This window comes from Odontesthes bonariensis, chromosome 24 (genome assembly GCF_027942865.1).
Source record: "Odontesthes bonariensis isolate fOdoBon6 chromosome 24, fOdoBon6.hap1, whole genome shotgun sequence".
Classification (NCBI taxonomy): domain Eukaryota; kingdom Metazoa; phylum Chordata; class Actinopteri; order Atheriniformes; family Atherinopsidae; genus Odontesthes; species Odontesthes bonariensis.
In genome coordinates this window covers 30,537,491-30,556,354 of record NC_134529.1, presented here as the reverse complement: position 1 = coordinate 30,556,354, position 18,864 = coordinate 30,537,491, and the positions used below count along the sequence as shown (strand labels likewise).

The window sequence follows — 18,864 nt, the reverse complement described above, 5'->3', positions numbered from 1 at the left end:
TGTGGAACCAGCTGCCAGTTTTGGAGGCAGACCCTTCAGTTATCAGGCCCCTCTCTTGTGGAATAAGCTGCCAGTAAATGTCCGGGAAGCAGACACCCTTTCCACTTTTAAGACCAGGCTTAAAACTTTCCTTTTTTATAAAGCTTATAGTTAGGGATGGCTCAGGTGATCCTGAAACATCCCATAGTTAAGCTGCTATAGGCCTAGACTGCTGGGGGGCCTCATCTGTCACACCTTTCCTCACTTTACTCTCTTTATGTATATGTGACATTATTGTGGTCATTAACTCGTGTTTCCTTGTTCCAACAGATATCCTTTGAATGGTGTTACAGTGCCGCCGCGGCCCCCTCCCCCCCTTTCTGTCTTCTCAAACCCCAGCTGGTCGAGGCAGATGGCCACCCTTCCTGGTTCTGGTTCTGCCAGAGGTTTCTTCCTGTTCAAAGGGAGTCGTTTCTCTCCACAGTCGCCTCAGGCACGCTTAGGCCGGGAGATTGGACCGAAAAAGAAAAAGTTTTCAGTGCAATCTGTTGGTTTCCTTATCTAGGAAATTGTTTTTTGAAATTATTTTATGAATAATTATGATTACAATTAATTGAATTCCAATTGGCTTGAATTGGACTTTATTATCTAAGTGCCTTGAGATGACATTTGTTGTATTTGGCGCTATATAAATAAAAATGAATTGAATTGAATTGAATTGAATATAGTCGGACTCACCTCGACGCATGGCTTGGGCTCCGGAACCAGCCTCCTCGAGAGGGGTTGGACTCTCTTCCTCTCTGGAGTTGCCCGCGGTGAGAGGCGTAGAGCAGGTGTGGGCATACTTATTGCCCCCCGGCTGTGCGCCTGTACATTGGGGTTTACCCCGGTGGACGAGAGGGTAGTCTCCCTCCACCTTAGGGTGGGGGGACAGGTCCTGACTGTTGTTTGTGCTTATGCACCGAACGGCAGTTCAGAGTACCCACCCTTTTTGGAGTCCCTGGAGGAGGCACTGGAGAGTGCTCCTCCGGGAGACTCCCTCGTCCTGCTGGGGGACTTCAATGCTCATGTGGGCGATGACAGTGAGACCTGGAGGGGCGTGATTGGGAGGAACGGCCCCCTCAATCTGAATCAGTGGTGTTTTGTTGTTGGACTTCTGTGCTCATCATGGACTGTCCATAACGAACACCATGTTCAGGCATAAGGGTGTCCATATGTGCACTTGGCACCAGGACACCCTAGGCCGCAGCTCGATGATCGACCTTGTGGTTGTATCGTCGGACTTGCGGCCGTATGTCCTGGACACTCGGGTGAAGAGAGGGGCGGAGCTGTCAACTGATCACCACCTGGTGGTGAGTTGGCTCCGCTGGTGGGGGAGGAAGCCGGTCAGACCTGGCAGGCCCAAACGTATTGTGAGGGTCTGTTGGGAACAGCTGGCGGAATCCCCTGTAAGGAGGAGTTTCAACTCCCACCTCCGGCAGAGCTTCAACCATGTCCCGGGGAGGTGGGGGACATTGAGCCCGAATGGGCCATGTTCCGTGCCTCCATTGTTGAGGCGGCCAACCGGAGCTGTGGCCGTAAGGTGGTCGTTGCCTGTCGTGGCGGCAACCCCCGAACCCGCTGGTGGACACCAGTGGTGAAGGAAGCCGTCAAGCTGAAGAAGGAGTCCTATTGGGCCTTTTTGGCTAGTGGGACTCTGGAAGCAGCTGATGGGTACCGACAGGCCAAGCGGAACGTGGCCTCGGCGGTTGCTGAGGCAAAAACTCGGGCTTGGGAGGAGTTCGGGGAGGCCATGGAGAATGATTTCCGGACGGCCTCGAGGAGTTTCTGGTCCACCATCCGGCGGCTCAGGGGGGGAAGCGTCAACACCGTGTATGGTGAGGGCGGGGCTCTGCTGACTTCAACTAGGGACGTCGTGAGTCGGTGGGGGGAATACTTCGAGGGCCTCCTCAATCCTACCAACATGTCTTCCGATGAGGAAGCAGAGTTGGGGAGCTCGGACGTGGGGCCAACCATTTCTGGGGCTGAGGTTGCCAAGGTGGTTAAAAAGCTCCTCGGTGGCAAGGCCCCGGGGGTGGATGAGGTCCGTCCTGAGTTCCTCAAGGCTCTGGATGTTGTAGGGCTGTCTTGGTTGACACGCCTCTGCAGCATCGCGTGGACATCAGGGGCAGTGCCTCTGGACTGGCAGATCGGGGTGGTGGTCCCCCTCTTTAAAAAGGGGGACCGGAGGGTGTGTTCCAACTATAGGGGTCTATTCGGGGGTACTGGAGAGGAGGATCCGCCGGATAGTCGAATCTCGGATTCAGGAGGTTTTCGTCCTGGCCGTGGAACAGTGGACCAGCTCTATACCCTCCGCAGGATCCTGGAGGGTGCATGGGAGTTCGCCCAACCGGTCTGCATGTGTTTTGTGGACTTGGAGAAGGCGTTCGACCGTGTCCCTCGGGGACTCTTGTGGGGGGTGCTCCGGGAGTATGGAGTGTCGGACTCCTTGATATGGGCTGTTCGGTCTCTGTATGACCGGTGTCAGAGTTTGGTCCGCATTGCCGGCAGTAAGTCGGACATGTTTCCTGTGAGGGTTGGACTCCGTCAGGGCTGCCCTTTGTCACTGATTCTGTTCATAATTTTTATGGACAGAATTTCTAGGCGCAGCCAGGGTGTCGAGGGGGTCCGTTTTGGCGACCTCAGAATCGGGTCTCTGCTCTTTGCGGATGATGTGGTTCTGTTAGCGTCGTCGGGCCGTGACCTTCAGCTCTCACTGGAGCGGTTCGCAGCCGAGTGTGAAGCGGCTGGGATGAGAATCAGCACCTCCAAATCTGAGACCATGGTCTTCGGTCGGAAAAGGGTGGAATGCCCTCTCCGGGTCGGGAATGAGATCCTTCCCCAAGTGGAGGAGTTTAAGTATCTCGGGGTCTTGTTCTTGAGTGGGGGACGAATGGAGCAGGAGATTGACAGGCGGATTGGTGCGGCGTCCGTAACTCTGCACCGGCCTGTCGTGGTGAAGGAGCTGAGCCAGAAGGCGAAGCTCTCGATTTACCGGTCAATCTATGTTCCTACCCTCACCTATGGTCACGAGCTGTGGGTATTGACCGAAAGAACGAGATCGCGAATACAAGCGGCCGAAATGAGTTTCCTCCGCAGGGTGTCTGGGCTCTCCCTTAGAGATAGGGTGAGAAGTTCGGTCATCCTGGAGGGGCTCGGATTAGAACCGCTGCTCCTCCGCATCGGGAGGAGTCAGATGAGGTGGCTCGGGCATCTGGTTAGGATGCCTCCTGGACGCCTCCCTGGTGAGGTGTTCCGGGCCCGTCCCACTGGGAGGAGACCCCGGGGAAGACCCAGGACACGTTAGAGAGACTATGTCTCTCGGCTGGCCTGGGAACGCCTCGGGGTCCCCCCAGAAGAGCTGGAGGAAGTGGCCGGGGACAGGGACGTCTGGGTCTCTTTGCTCAAGCTGCTGTCCCCACGACCCGACCCCCGAAGCAGCGGAAGATAATGGATGGATGGATGGATATTTTATTTTATTTTATTTTATAGTGTGAGCGTGTATGGTTGTTTGTCTCGTTTGTCTCTGTGTGGCCCTGTGATGGACTGGCGGCCTGTCGAGGGTGTACCCTGCCTCTCGCCCATTGACCGCTGGGATAGGCTCCAGCCCCCCCGCGCCCCGACCGACGGATTCAGCGGTATAGAAAATGGATGGATGGATGGATATTTTATTTTATGATTTTATTTGGTTGTTTATGTTTTGGTTTGGGGGACATAATAAAAAATTATGAATTGGGCACTAGGATTAAACCTGTGCCCACTAGTGAGGACAAGAAAGACATGTCCTGAGTATAAGGGGTCAGTTCTTGGACCCCTTCTGTTCACTCTATACATGCTGCCTCTGGGTCAAATTCTGAAGAACTCTAAAGTCAACTACCACAGCTATGCAGATGACACACAGATAAATCTCGCACTGTCTCCAGGTGACTGCAGTCCTATAGAGTCATTGTGCGACTGCTTAGAGCAAGTCAAAAAGTGGATGAACCAAAATTTCCTTCAGTTAAATCAAGAAAAAACTGAGGTCATTGTGTTTGGCAACAAAGAGAAGAGGTTTGCTGTCAGTAAACATCTTGAGTCACTGTCTCTAGAAACTAAAGACCAAGTCCGGAACCTCGGCTTGCTGATAGACTCAGACCTGACCTTCAACTATCATATCAAATCAGTCACCAAATCAGCCTTTTATCAACTTAAGAACATATCCAGAATTAAGGCTTTCATGTCCCAAACAGATCAGGAGAAGCTGATTCATGCTTTCATCTCCAGCAGACTTGATTACTGTAACGGTCTTCTGACTGGACTCCCCCAAAAGAGTCTCAAACAGCTGCAGCTCATTCAGAACGCTGCAGCCCGAGATTTAACCAGAACAAAGAGATCACATCACCCCAGTTCTCAGGTCTTTACATTGGCTCCCGGTCAGATACAGAATAGATTTTAAAGTTCTGCTACTCGTCTACAAATCACAGAATGGTTTAGGTCCAGAATACATGAATGACGTGCTGGTAGAGTATAAACCCAGCAGAGCTCTGAGATCTGCTGACTCAGGTCAGATAGTCGAGCCCAGAGTTCAGACTAGACACGGTGAAGCAGCTTTTAGCTGTTATGCTGCACACAACTGGAACAAACTACCAGCAGAACTGAAATCAGCCACAACTGTAAGCACTTTTAAATCCAGGTTAAAAACATTTCTCTTTCGGTGTGCGTATGGTTGAGTTTATATCTTTCTTTTTCCCCTCTTCTTTGATTGCTTTTAACTGTGTTTTAAATTTTTATTCTATTTTTTTTCTCTTTAAATTGCTGCTTTATGCTGTTCTTTTAAATGCCTTGTCTTTATGTAAAGCACATTGAGTTGCCTGTGGTATGAAATGCGCTATATAAATAAAGATGCCTTGCCTTGCCTTGCCTTGCCTTGCCTTGCCATAAGATACAGTGCAAATGAAAAATTGCTCTGGTGTGCTGCATGATTTGTTTTCCGACTAATTATTAATCCACAGATTCAGAACCACTACAGGACTCACAGCCAAGCAACGGACAAGGAGTCCATCTGAAATTCTGGAATGCTGTGCCCATCATGCCAAGATGATGGTTGAACAAGCACACAATCTTCAAGCACTGTCAACATAACACAGTGGAAATTCTCTCTTGAAATTGTCCTAAAAACAAGATTAGTTAGGGAAGAGGGATGGTAAAGATCCCTCAGGGAAGTGAAGTACTGGTGACCTCTCCTTCCAAGATTAGGTCCGGATCAGAATGCTGAACTGATGTTCAGCCATGAGGAGAACCGAGCACCAAGCAATGACAGGATTGGACCAGAAGAGACTACACGACTCGTCACGTGGACATCATAAAAAAAAAATTTATTTGTTCATCTGTTGTATTTCATGTAATCATCAAGCTGATTAATCATTTTGTGGTTATAAATCAACCAATCATTAGTATAACCATTCCCAGTGGGGTGACTCGGCTGTTTGGAGCGGGACCTTAGACTTTGAAAGGTAATGAGGTGGTCGGTCGCCAAGTGGAAATGGGGCCATAGGAGAATTTTTCCCGGTTCAGCCATCGGGTTTTCGATCCTATTCGCTGCTAACAGTGGACGAGCCTGCTGGTAATGTTAATTGCCTTATGCATTGTTTGAGTTTCAAGATGTTAGAAATTTTTTGTAGCTTCGGTAATTATTGTTGTGTGTTGTGATGGTACTTATGGGTGAGCAGGGCCTTGACACTGCTCAAACCAATATAGTTTTCCACACAGAAGATGGGTTCGGGGCCACATACACACAGAATAATATCAAGAAATATGTATACATGTAGTCCTTGCACACACGTAGAGGTGTGACACTTATAGTTTTTAAGAAATGTGCTCATTTGCAGAGTTATAATCAGTGAGTTATGAAGGTCTAACTCTCTCGGAAAGAGGTTCTGTTCCGAGCATCGTGATGAAATACTCCTGATAGAAAAGTTTTTAGCTAACGCATTAGAATTGTTTATTATATTTATTATTTCCACATGCCTGTGCAATGAAGACTTGCTTGCTGCTGATAAACGCAAAGAAGAACAGCTTACACATAGACGCGTACATAATGATGAAAAAAAAAAAAATCTCCTCTCTGGTTGTGCTGCACCTTAAAGTGGCCGCGGACTTGCAGTTTGGGGCCCTGCTAGGTTGGCTGCCGCTAACAGGGGTGACACAATACAGAATATGACACTCTGACCTCATTTTAAGGTTGACATGATGAAATCATGCCAAGAGGGGGACTGTTATAAATTGGCTTAATTCTTACGGTAGCCGTCCACTATTCCGGCACGTCAACTTAACTCGCCGGATTGGATGCCTAGTCTCGCCGTGTTGCTACTGCAGTGGGCGTGTACAGAGGGGCTTGTATACGAAGTTGTAGATAGAACATATGGGCTCCGGGGGAAAGTAAATAACTTGTATTTCACCATGGCTGTGGATCTGCGAGCGAGGAGAGCTGCTGTGCTGCTGCTGCGACACAGGAGATCACATGATCTACTTTCATTGGATAACGCACTCCGTCTGCCGTGGCAAATTTGCATAAAGTTCGGCCGAGCCCAACTTTTTGACGTGCCGCAGGTCCGCCGCTCGCCGTGCCGGAATCCCAGCATGCTTTGCGAGCACGGCGACAACGATCGGCCAGATTTCATTGAAAATTAATTGAATGCGTTGGATAAGGCTTGACGTGCCGGAATAGTGGACGGCTACCGTTAGACTTTATGTATTCATATTCTGTAGTTCACTAGATAATCTATGTTCCTAGTTTGTACGTTTACACTCTGCTCATACAAACACAATGTATGTCCAACACTTTAAGATGACGTAGCGGGATAAAATAACTGGGTCAGATAAAACGTCTCTTAGGACAGATAGGTCTGGTGCAGTAGATGCACGCCTGAAACAACACACACACACACACACACACACACACACACATTGCTTATCACATCCAAAGAACATGACGAAAACGGTGGATGGCCTGCTCACATCATGAGTAAATATTCAATGATGCGTTGTCAAGTGTAGGTACAACCTCTGAGATAAAGGTGAACATAAATATGAAATGTTTCCAGATCTCGGGACTTGGTCGGACGGATTTCATGCGAGAACTCTGTCTCTCCAAGTCCAGCGCTGATACTTGACTTGTGACCTCCAATAAATACTTTGTTTAACTTAAAGGGATCAGCCACCCCCAGGCCAAATTAAGTGTATCCCCGCATTCCCGAGACATAAATAAGTGTGTGGGAGCGTTTTCCTGGCGACCCAGGCATTGTCCGAATCTCACAGCACTGACCACTGCTTGGTTGCGCGTAATACATACATGCTAGCGTCGCCAGCGTCGCCAATCGAAATATTTCGCCCAACGTGAATTAATTTACTTGATTTACCTTCTAATTACTGTGTGAGTGGTGTACTTTCACATCGAGTGCAAATGACTGTGTAAATCTACACGGAAGGCTTGGTTTGCTCATGTCGGTTTGGGAACTAGTTTCCGGTGCGGAAAACACAGCCGAAGCACACTCCCCGCTACGTCATTGGGAATCCCCACCCCCTGGCTGCTTCACGCTGGTTTGTTTGAGGAAGTCGGGGGGGGGGGGGGGGGAGGATTCCCAATGACGTAGCGGGGAGTGTGCTTCGGCTTGAGGTGACATTTGTTGTAATTTGGCGCTATATAAATAAACTGAATTGAATTGAAGAAGCCTTTCATGTAAGAGGTAAAACGTTCTGCAAGATCTAAAAAAAAAATCCAGTTGCCCTTATTCAAGCTGTTATGATTACCATGACCTGGATCACTGAGAAACTTCATTTAAAGTGCTGCATCAACATAAATTTGCTAAAATCTTCATCACAAAGCCTGGGGTACATAGGTGACAGAGAAAAGATCTGAGTGGAAACAGAGTAAGAGTGAAAACAGTGGAGAGGAAGCAGTGAGGGACTAATTAGACAGAATTTACAGAATGAATAAAGAGTGAGTGTTTCTTACAAAACCCAGTTGTTTAAGCCGGCCTCAGTGGGGTGGATTTACATGTAGTGCCACTGCCCATCCATGCCCATGTTCATACCCATACCACCCAATGGTCCTGAAATGAGAAGTAAAACACCGTTTAAGACCAGCATTATGATAGAGCATGCACAGAATGGCAGCACATCACTGTACAGGCAAAAGCAGAGGCCGTCACTTTGCTGATGAGAACAGAGCCTGAGCTGGTGTGTGAGGTGGTGTAATACCAACTAATAATAATAATAATAAATTTTATTTATAACGCACTTTACATTTACAATAAAATCTCAAAGTGCTAAACTAGATATAGTTGGGCTAGTCAGAAGGGTATGGGGATGCTCACAAGCCCCCAGCTGAGCGCCTCGGTGTTGGAGTTCTTCTCAGTGAGCGATAGGATTGCTTTAATGCGGCTGCAAGTTGCAGGAGGGAAGGTTCTAACTGTTGTTTGTGTTTATGCACCAAACAGCAGTTCAGATTACCTGGAATTATTGGAGTCTCTGGGGGATGTCCTGGAGGTTGCCACCTGGGGATTCCATTGTTCTCCTGGAGAATTTTTTTTTACATACCTGGGGAGGTTGGGCACGTGGAATCTGAAAGGACTATGTTCAGGACCTCCATTGCGGATGCAGGAGGTCTTTTGGCTTTGGTTGTCCAGAGGGTCACCTGAAGGAGCTAAAAGGGGCCAAGTGGCGTTGGTGGTTGTGAAGCCAAACTTGGGTGTGGGAGGATTCGGTGAGGCCAGGGGGAAGGACTTTCAGTTGGCGTCAAGGATGTTCTGGAAAACTATTACTGTAAAGCCACTGCTCCTCTACAACAAAAGGAGTCAGTTGAGATGGCTCGAGCCTCTGGTTAGGGTGCCTCCTGGTCGTCTCCTTTTGGAGGTTTTCCAGGGACGTCAAACTAGGAGGAGGGGACGGGGCAGACCCAGAACACTTTGTAGAGATTATACAAATCCCTTCGGGTCTCGAAATGCCTTGGGATCCCCCAAGAGGAGCTGAAGAGTGTCTATGAAGAGCGGGATGTCTGGGTTTCTGTCCTGAACCTGTTGCCTCTGTGACCTGACCATGGATAAGTGGAATACTATGGATGGATGGATGAATCATCACTTTCTTCATTTGCACAATTATAATAATTCTCACTGAGCTGCAGAGGTAGTCAGCTTTTAAAAAAAAGATATCTTAGGAGCGCTGGTCACTGCATAAACAGTGCTAACAGAAAACCGGACACACATCTGCAAGGTTCTGTAATAGCATTTGGCAACACTACATTATACAGACTGCAACTTACAACATAATGTTCTGACATGTACCACGTAATTCCTCTAACTATAAAATACTTCCTAGTTCTTATCAGCATTTAAATGTAGGTACAGGGGAACAAAGGATAGGAGAAGCCAGTCATGCTGTAAGTATTTGTAAGTTGTGAGTGCCTATAGCTTAAAGCATTGGTACAAAAATGATTATCTGAAAAAACCTGCGGTTTCTCTTAAGCACTTAATGTCTGGTAAGTTCTTTCAGATAAAGTTTAGAATTTAAAATGCTTCGTATGTGAATTATTATACCTGTGGAACCCTCTGCACTTGCAATATTTCTTCAAGTTTTCTGTGTGTGGAGATATTTTGTATCACTTAGAGTTGGAATGTCTTTTACTTTTTCTGTGAGAAGAATTATAATATACTATTAGCAGTGAAATCAGCATAAGAATAAGCATAACAATTTAACATCCTCCATTCTTACATGTCAATCATTATGAAAAGTAGAGTTCCACAGCTGTTGGTTGGCTGTGGTGTGGGAAAACAGTAGATAGTAATATAAGTGTGTGTGCAAGAGCAGAGCAATGAAATGTTCGGCTGTCAACAAATTTTGAAAATTATTGACTTGGTGAGACACAGTCAGTTGTGGTCACTACTGTTTCAGATGCATTATTTTTAGATTGCTGAAGTCTTGTCAGAGTGTACAGCTAAGCTAGTAGCCATGCTACAGCCAAGCTAGATATCCCTTTCCCGATTGATGGGGAGAGGGATCCTGAGGTTTTTCCAGGCTAGATGAGATATTTAGGGTACGTCCTCCCAGTTGTACTAAAAGCCTTCAAAGGGAGGAGACCAGGAGGCATCCTAACCAGATGCCTGAACGTACTAAGTTGACTCTTTTCAATGTGAAGGAGCAGCTGCTCTACTCCGAATCTCATCCACCCCTGGCACTTTACAGATAGGGAGCTTTTTAATTGCCTTTGCCACCTTTGCTAAGGTGATGAGTAAGTCTTCCCCCAAATACTCAGACTCTACCTCCTCAATGGAGGAAATGCTAGTAGGATTGAGGAGATAACCCTCAAAGTGCTGCTTTCACCATCATGATATCCTTAGTTTGGGTCTGCAGTTCTGGTGTCCACCAGCAGGTTGTCCTGTTACCGCCATGACAAGAACCGACAACCCTCAGGCCACAGCTCTTGGAAGCCGCATCCGGAATGGAGGTCCTGAACATGGTCCATTCAAATTCCATGTCCCTAACCTTGTAGATGAGAAAAATTCTCCCATAGGGGCAAGTTGAAGATCTCCCAGACAGGGGCCTCAACTTCCCATTTGGGCTTACCACGTCTGTCTAGCAGCCTCTCCGGGTCACTCCATCATTGCTCAAATGGGCTTGTAAGTTCTCCAGTAAAACGATGGAATCCCCAGGTGGCAACCCCTCTATGACACCACCCAGAGACTCCAAGGAGGTCAGGTAATCTGAGCTGCTGTTTGGTGCATAAACACAAACAAGAGGTGTCCGTCTTTGCCTGCTGCCCAACTCACAAAAACTAGAAACCATGAATATAGAAAAGTGACAGTTGAGTTGTGTATATGAAACCTACATGGCATGGTGACGTATGTACATGGCAGGGGTGCAAACACAACCATGGTCAAAAAGGAGTGAGGTAGCGCGGCGCCGGGGCGACGCAGCGCGGCAACAGGCGACAACCCCGCCCCACACACACATACAACAAAATATCAGTCAGACCACAGTTTAAACAAAACAGAACATTTATTTATCATTAATTGCCTTCCCTAAAGGTAGTTCATCTTTGCTTCTTTTTCTTTCTGGCAGCATTCTTTTTCTTAGCAGCAAAACAGAACATTTATTAATTATAACTATTTATCATTAAAGTTCCCAATCCATCTCAATTCCCCAACAAAGAGGCAGTTCATCTTTACTCCTTTTTCTTTCTTTTCTTTGCCATTTCCTGTAATTTGTGCAGGGCCTTGTGTCTGGCAGCATTCTTTTGCTTGGCTGCATGTCTCAGTTGTGCTTGTGTTTCTAAAGCCATAGCTGTTGTTTTAGACGCTTGGGCCCCTCCGCAAGATGTGCTACAGTCAAAATCCTTCAGCCTGTTCTGTCTTGCCACCTTCTTCCCCTCTCTCTCTTCCTTGTCCTTCCTTCCTGCATCCCTGATATTCTTGCACATTCTCTTGTCGACTGGCCCCATCTTCACGTCGTCCCTTTTGAAGAGCTTGGTAGCAACTGTTCCTCTCGCTTTTAAGTAATACTTCACGGTCTGAATGGAGTCAAACGTCGAGATGTTCATGCTACAGCGTTTCTCATCGATAACATCTCCCATGAGGCTGAAGGAGGACTCCACCATCGGGCCATGAAAAACGGATAGAGCTCCTCTGATGACTTTGGTGAGATTGGGGTATTTTTCTGTTTTGATTACCTGTGCCCACCACTGAACAATGTTATCCCCATCATACCTTGCCAACGTTGGGTCCACGTTATACCTGATTATTTCTCTGGTAACATCAGCATCCTTTGGCAGCAGGTGCCTCAACATACCACCCAGCTTCTGCAACTCCTGCACCGCCTGGGAATGACCCCTCACCACTGGGTCAACTGAGGACAGGGCCTGTAAGGTGGAACTTTTCAGTAGAAGTTTGGTCTGCATGTAGCTTCCACAAGTAACATAGACCACCTTCACTTTCTCCAGGAAGTCCACAGTGACCTGCAACATATAAAAAGGCCACACAATACGGCCATCACTACTTCAATTTAACTTATTCAAAAATTCTTGACAGAACTTGTACGAATGCAATGTTAATAGCCTACATAAACTAAGTTTACCAAGTGTATACTGGCCACTTATTTCTAGGTAGCAGTTTTACAAAAGACATGGGGTAATTGCTGATTGAAAATGATGTACACAATAGTAAGCATTACAACATTTGGCAAACACTTGAATGTTAACTAAATGTAATGTATTCTTAATTACTATGATTTAAAAACATACCGGGTGTTTTGGATGGGCTAGAATGAGCTCTTCCGCCACTCTCCCGACATAAGCCTGGGAGTGTATGGTTTTGCTGGCAAGATCCAATTCCGAGAGTTTTTTAGGAGACATGCCAATGTGCTCCGGTTGAACAAAACAAGCTAGGAAGTTCATGAAGACCTCCAGTTGCTTGTCATGGAGCTTGTGCACCATTGTCTGACTTCCCTGCAATGTACAGAACAAATAAGATTTAGTATGCTGGTATCAGGCTCTCAGAAGCCACACACTACTAAGTTGTCAATACACTTTATGTGGCAATACTTACTTGGAAAACCATGACATACTCTTTGAGTATGGGCAGAACCGCCAAGTACACACTCAGGTGTAGGTCCACCTTCTGGATCTCTATCCAAATCTTTTGGACGATGCGGGCCTTGCGTTTCTTCCCCAAATCAGTCATTCCTTTAGCATAGAAGGAATAGAGAAGTCAAGATGCTTTTCCATTTGTAAAGAAGCACAGCTGTAGCAGACATATCGATATAGCAATAGCATTTTTTTATGGCACATAATTATACACTATCATACATTATTATACATAACTGTCATTCAATATATTTAGGAGGACCAATTTAGGAGTGACTTATAGACAATCATAAGAGTTTTAAAATAATTAATTCTAAACCAAAGTACAAAGTACTAGAGTGATGCAATCTATTTTCTTTGTTTTGGTTAGGGTTCCAGCAGCAGCAAAATATGCAGTACATACCTTTCTTGCAGAGATCCAGGTGGATCTCTTTGATCCTCTTTTGCGATTTCTCACTAACGCCATGATCTCTGTACAGCTTCTCAAGAACGTACAAGGCTTGGTCGTGTTGTGCCATAAATCCATAATACAAAACCCTGTACAGGGGGAGCATCATCTTGGCCTGCATCCCTACATCATAAGCAGACAGCCAACGATGGGGCACAAACCGTTGGGGGCTGGTGGCTGGTATGCCCATGTGCTCCCATGTGCTTCTTTCAGAAACACGGCCTGAAAATACATGCATGGTAAGCTCAACAGCTTAATGGCTGTTATCAACATTCAAACCAGAAACACACATTAGAGGGCCAGTGACAAACTAGTTGGTATGTTTTATTGGCAATTTCGCGTCTTGTAGATATGCTGAAATATTTTGATTTATGTTTTATGCTTACATCTCAGACATAGTGACCATAATATTATAAGTATTTGTGTCAAATTCATAAAATCAAAATGAGGTTAGATCTTCAAAAAAGTAATGTATCCAAATAGCTTGTTGTTGTTTTCCAACTGAACAAATAAATCATGTATGGCATCATGTATTGATATATTAAGGGTGCTTTCATGTACCTGATCTGTTGCCCACTGATGGTCTGTGTGGATATCCGTGAAAAGCCCCTCCAAGTAGCTCTCAAAGGGTCCTGCAAAATTTCTTGCTGCATTATGTATGTGGTGGCAAGAATCTCCGTCAATGTCGAGCAACGTAGGGCAGTGCTTCTGTCTGATGCGAGTCTCGAGGCCTGACTTGCTCCCACGCATTACATTGCAGGAGTCTAACATTATGCTGACAAGGTTTGACCAAGGAATGCCTTTCTCCATGAAGAAGTTGACCATGGACTTCTCTAAACTGGCTGCATCAACTTTCAGAACCTCAATCGAACCCAAATGTTCAACGACAACATCATTATGCTCTTCATTGAAGTAGCTAACCAGCATTGCAAGCACTTTCTTATTGCTGGTACACGTGGCCTCATCCATGTTCAGAGAGAAGGGACACTGCCTCAAATTCAGGATTGTTTTCTCTGCAAATGTATGCCCCAGACCATACACCATCTTGTAGGTTGCAGCAGTGCGCGACAACTTCATACTCCGCAGAGCTGCCGGATCTTGGGCGAGCATCTGAGACAATTCCAGAAGCACAGTAGCCTTAGCAAAGGGAATGGAATGCTCTGCCATGACAGCAAGGACAGTTGCCTGATAGAAAGTGAACAAATACATCAAATGTCAGTGCCTCGGTAATAAACTGTTTTTTCGCCATATTTTTAAGATGCACTTTCCTAGTCATATAATCAAAATGCAACTGTCCCCCAAACTTTTAAGATCCTTTACGTCACCCACATCTTACCTCTGCATGAGAAATTTGATCACACATGGGTACTGGAAGCTTAACACTGTCCCTGATTTTGTCTGCTGCTGAGACCTGACTGACTTGCCGGCTGAGGAGTGTTCACCTTGAGGAGCTGTGCCACACTTTGGCTTGACAAAGACGAAGCCACTCTTTGTATGTGAATGGCAGTCTGGCAGTGGGAATACAGGGCATGCACTCCTTTGTTGGCATAGTTGATCTCTTTTGCACAAAGACTGCACCCTTTTTTTCTATTTTTTTTAAAAAATGAGACAGAGGGAATGTCTGTTTCCCTGTCTTAAGCTCAATTGTGGCATCTAATTTTAACCACGCCCAATTCCAGCTAGTCTTGCAACCCTCATCCAACTGCTGCACAAGAAGTGCATCCTTTTCCTGAAATTCCCTCATCCTGAAAATAAAAATGCAAAGTTGAAGGTTTTAGCTATGTTTGATACTTATAAATATATAATAAATATACAGTGTTGGGTAATCCATCTCCAGAAGTTACAATACTGCTTGTGCTCGCCATTCACTGCACCAGTCAAAGCCTATTATTCATGAAAAAAAATTTTTATTCACAGGTATTACATCATTAGTAATCTCCTCCATAAAATGCAGACATTATATTCACCACATTATTTACATGAGCTCAGCTTTGAGAACACAACCTGGTGGACAGTCCTGGAAGTAACAGCTGAGCTCACAGGAAAAAATGGCTTGGATGAATTTGCCCTGGTAGTCCACGGATCTAATTTTTTAATAAAATTATTACTATTATTATTACTACTACGACTTTTCAAAAAGCCTCGTTTTGAATTCCGGTATCATTTATTTTAACAATGAAGCGTTGAGCAATTTAGAGCACTGTAATGCTTGTGTTATACAGCTGTCAACATTGTCATGATATACTCATGTGATGTGCGCATGCGCCCAATGTTGTTACTATGAATCAAACACGCGTGTGATATAGGATATGACAGTTGGAAAAATGTTACAGTTACGACCAGTCGTGTAGTGTTGTGTGTGTCCCGGAATAAACCCAAGAAAGGAGAGAAGTTGTCCTCCTGTGATTTTACCCATACGAGTTTTAAAAACAGCATCTCATATCTGTCTCGCTAGCTTCTATTGCACGGTTTGACCGACTCCCACCTATTAAATCCGTTATACCTCCTTAAATGTCTCGTTTTGAATGACCCTCTTTTAACAATTTAGTGAAATGGTGAATCATGTCAAGCTTTTAGAAGCTAGGTCCTAGTTGTCAACACGGAGACAATGGGTGCAGGATTGTAAACTGAAGCCAATTACCCAACACTGACACTAGAACTAATATACCCAAGACACGGTCAATATCGTTTAACAGATTAGGCCGCACAAGAAACGGAATGACTCATCACGGAGCGTCATTTTAAATAACGATTTCATTACTCAGACACTACTTCATCCACTCAGACACAAAGTCAAACAAATGTTGCTTCGCGCTCAGAATTCGCCAATGTTTTTGCAGGTAAGCTAACAGTTAGCATTTTCACTAGTTCTAAACCACACAGCCACAAGCTTATGAGACCACTTCATGCACGTAGGGTACAACACTATGTTATCTAGGAACAAAAAAACAGTCATGAAACCCATGTAGTTACTGCGCTGAGAACATACAGTTAACTCAACTTACAACTCTTAAATCATGACATAACGTTATTCAGATGTTTTAACCCGAGGGAGAGGGCATTACTAATATGGTTTCAAAGTTGTCTGATGGTTAGATTAACGAGGCTAGGTTATGAGAGACAAAGTGAAATAAATAAATAAATACAATTAATACTTACGCTTTGACTGTAGACTTCACACCGCTGATTGTATTCTGTAGGCTACTCCCAGTCACAGAGGCTCCAAAGAAATGTACTGGTACATCTTTTTCGTTTGATGAAATTCAGCAAGATAAACGAACACTTCTGAGTTAATGGCTTGAGTGCTTGGACTGGAGTCACGTAACGTTCCTTGGCAACTAGCAGCCAGTGTTGCCAGATGTGTCTGACTAAATACCGCCCAAACGGTGCTCAAAAACCGCCAAGAGGCGCTAAATTCCGCCCAATTTCAACAAATTGTATTGATTTCTATGGGCATAAAACAGCAGAAAAAAACGCCAAATGGCCTATTTTTACCGTTTTTACCCGCCGACGGCTATCCCAAGTAGCCCAATTGGGCGGGCAACCGCCCAATCTGGCAACACTGCTAGCAGCGCGAGTAGGTCTACTGTTAGCCAGAGACAGTCTTTTATGTTAGAATTAGAACTAAGAAAATGTTTGCTGTAGCACTAGCAGCTAGCGCGTAGAGATCGTAGTTAGAGCCACAGTCTGAATAGAATTCTACAGAAAGAATAGAATGCTACAATTTCTGCGGTCAATGGTGCCGTGCCATATATCCACCAGGGGGAAGTACGGCTCTGATTATTACTAGAGTGGATTAGGATTGCCCCCCCCCCAAAAAAAAAACAAACTCTTCGGATCTGCACGAATCACACAAGTCGCCCAAAATACTGGAAAAAAGCGGCATCCGCCGAAAAGCGCGCCGTTTGCACCCCTGACATGGAGAAGTGCTGTCTTAAAGCTTTTAGAAATCAGCTGACTCCAAGCAAACAACAATATAAGACTTTGTTCTTGGAGTTTTGGTAAGTGTATGAGAGTTTGATCACCTCCAGGACGGAGACCCATGTGCTGCTGGCCATCAAGAACAAAGCCTCCCATTGGCTGGCCATCTGGACTGTAAGCTGTACCCTGATGCACTGTGGAAGGAGACAAAAAACAGAACTGTCAGTGAAAAACCCACATTCTGCAATAATGTTGGTTCAAGTCTAAACATACTGCACTCAGACTGCACATGTACATTATGTATCAAAGACTTAATGTGCACGTCCGCCTCACTATGTAGTGGTTGTGGATTTATCAAGGACTGACATGTTCAGGAGGGAGAGAAGTATTCAGAAAACTGAACTCTGAATTACCATTACCTGCTCTGTTGGACTGGTCAATCATAGGCTGTACTATTCGTCTTCTTGCATTGATGAACCTGGAAGAGATGAATTATATCATGTGAACTCTTTACTAAAAATATACATAAAATGTGACTTGCTTTTAATTGAAGATGAAACATGAATAAAGAATTTTTTTAAGACTACAAAGACAACAAGATGGTGAACACAGGAATGCAGCATTATAACCCACATTTAATTAACAAAATAAATACAAATTTAACCATCAGTAAAATGGTACCCCTATGAATAGCAGTTCTTAATTTTACCTGCTTATAAACTTGAACAAACAAAGGAGAGGACTCTTCATGAAACCTGTGGTTAATTGAGCCTTTTGCAAGAGAGCAGTTATGATACGATCTTGACTCATCTTCCAACTTTCAGCTGACCCTTCTTTTGATTCAGAACTTCAATCTGTGGCGATAATGTAACTACAAAGATAGCCCATGTTTTCCGTCAAGGAGCTCCTCAGTTTCCCTTATACTAATAGAGCCCATGGAACAAATTGATCCGAATATGCCTGAGCTGGAATTCTTTGTTCCTCCCTGTCTTGAGCACAGATGTCTTCAAAGGCAGCAGGCCTGAACATACTTTAATTTACCATGTCAAATAATGGTGCAGTGAGAAAAAGTGGCCATATCTCATCTTATCCTCTTCTCCTCTTTTTTTCTAAGCCCTGTATGTGTAACATAGTTAAAAAGGTTCAGGTTAAATCCAGCTAAATGGGATAACCCCGCCACCTGCTGTCATAAAGGTGTACCTGCATGACAATGCTACTCTGCTCTATTGTCCTTTGTTATGAATGCAGGTATGTTACAGTATGTCGCTCTATAATATGATTTTTGAAATATGCATATGAGTTACATTTGCCGGTTATTTGCCAACAGTGTGTCATACCGTATTTGTTATTTCTAAATATGTGAAATGCTAAAAAAAAAAAAAGGTAACAGTCTAGTTCGAATTTGCATTGTTGTAATATTTTTCTTGTATCTTATCCTCACATAATTAAGTGGGGGACAGTTTCTGTTTTCTTTAATTTATTTTATTGACTTGCCTGAGTTAATCCACTATACGATCACCATTTTTATTGTATTGTACTGAGTGTATGAGATGCATGGATGGGTAATCCTAAAAAGCAACAGAGGATTTATGATGAGACAGAGAATGTGCTGTTGCCCACATGAGATGACAATGCTACTCTACTCTATTGTCCTTTGTTATGAATGCAGATGAGGAATAAACCTGCTGTTACCACGAACCTGACCAGCTCCCGAAAAGTTATTTTAGACAGAAGACATCTAACAAGGGTCACATATGTTCAGGATTATATAGAAATGTCGTAAATATCATACTATATGACACATTATGTAATTTGGTTCAAAGAAAAGGGAAAATCTATGTTAAATAAAATCTCTCGATACACC

General features: G+C 44.8%; 1 protein-coding gene across 1 annotated transcript in view; it reads right to left on the bottom strand.

Annotated features, from left to right (window-relative positions):
- meis2b (Meis homeobox 2b) overlaps positions 1–18,864 on the bottom strand; it is a 56,805-nt gene that overhangs the window by 15,320 nt on the left and 22,621 nt on the right. Inside the window, exons 12-14 of the mRNA XM_075458655.1 lie at positions 17,414–17,478; positions 17,105–17,194; positions 8,012–8,108 (exon numbers count right to left, since the gene is read on the bottom strand). Coding sequence (XP_075314770.1) covers positions 8,050–8,108; positions 17,105–17,194; positions 17,414–17,478 — 214 coding nt within the window. The 3' untranslated portion in view covers positions 8,012–8,049. The remainder of the gene's footprint in view (positions 1–8,011; positions 8,109–17,104; positions 17,195–17,413; positions 17,479–18,864) is intronic.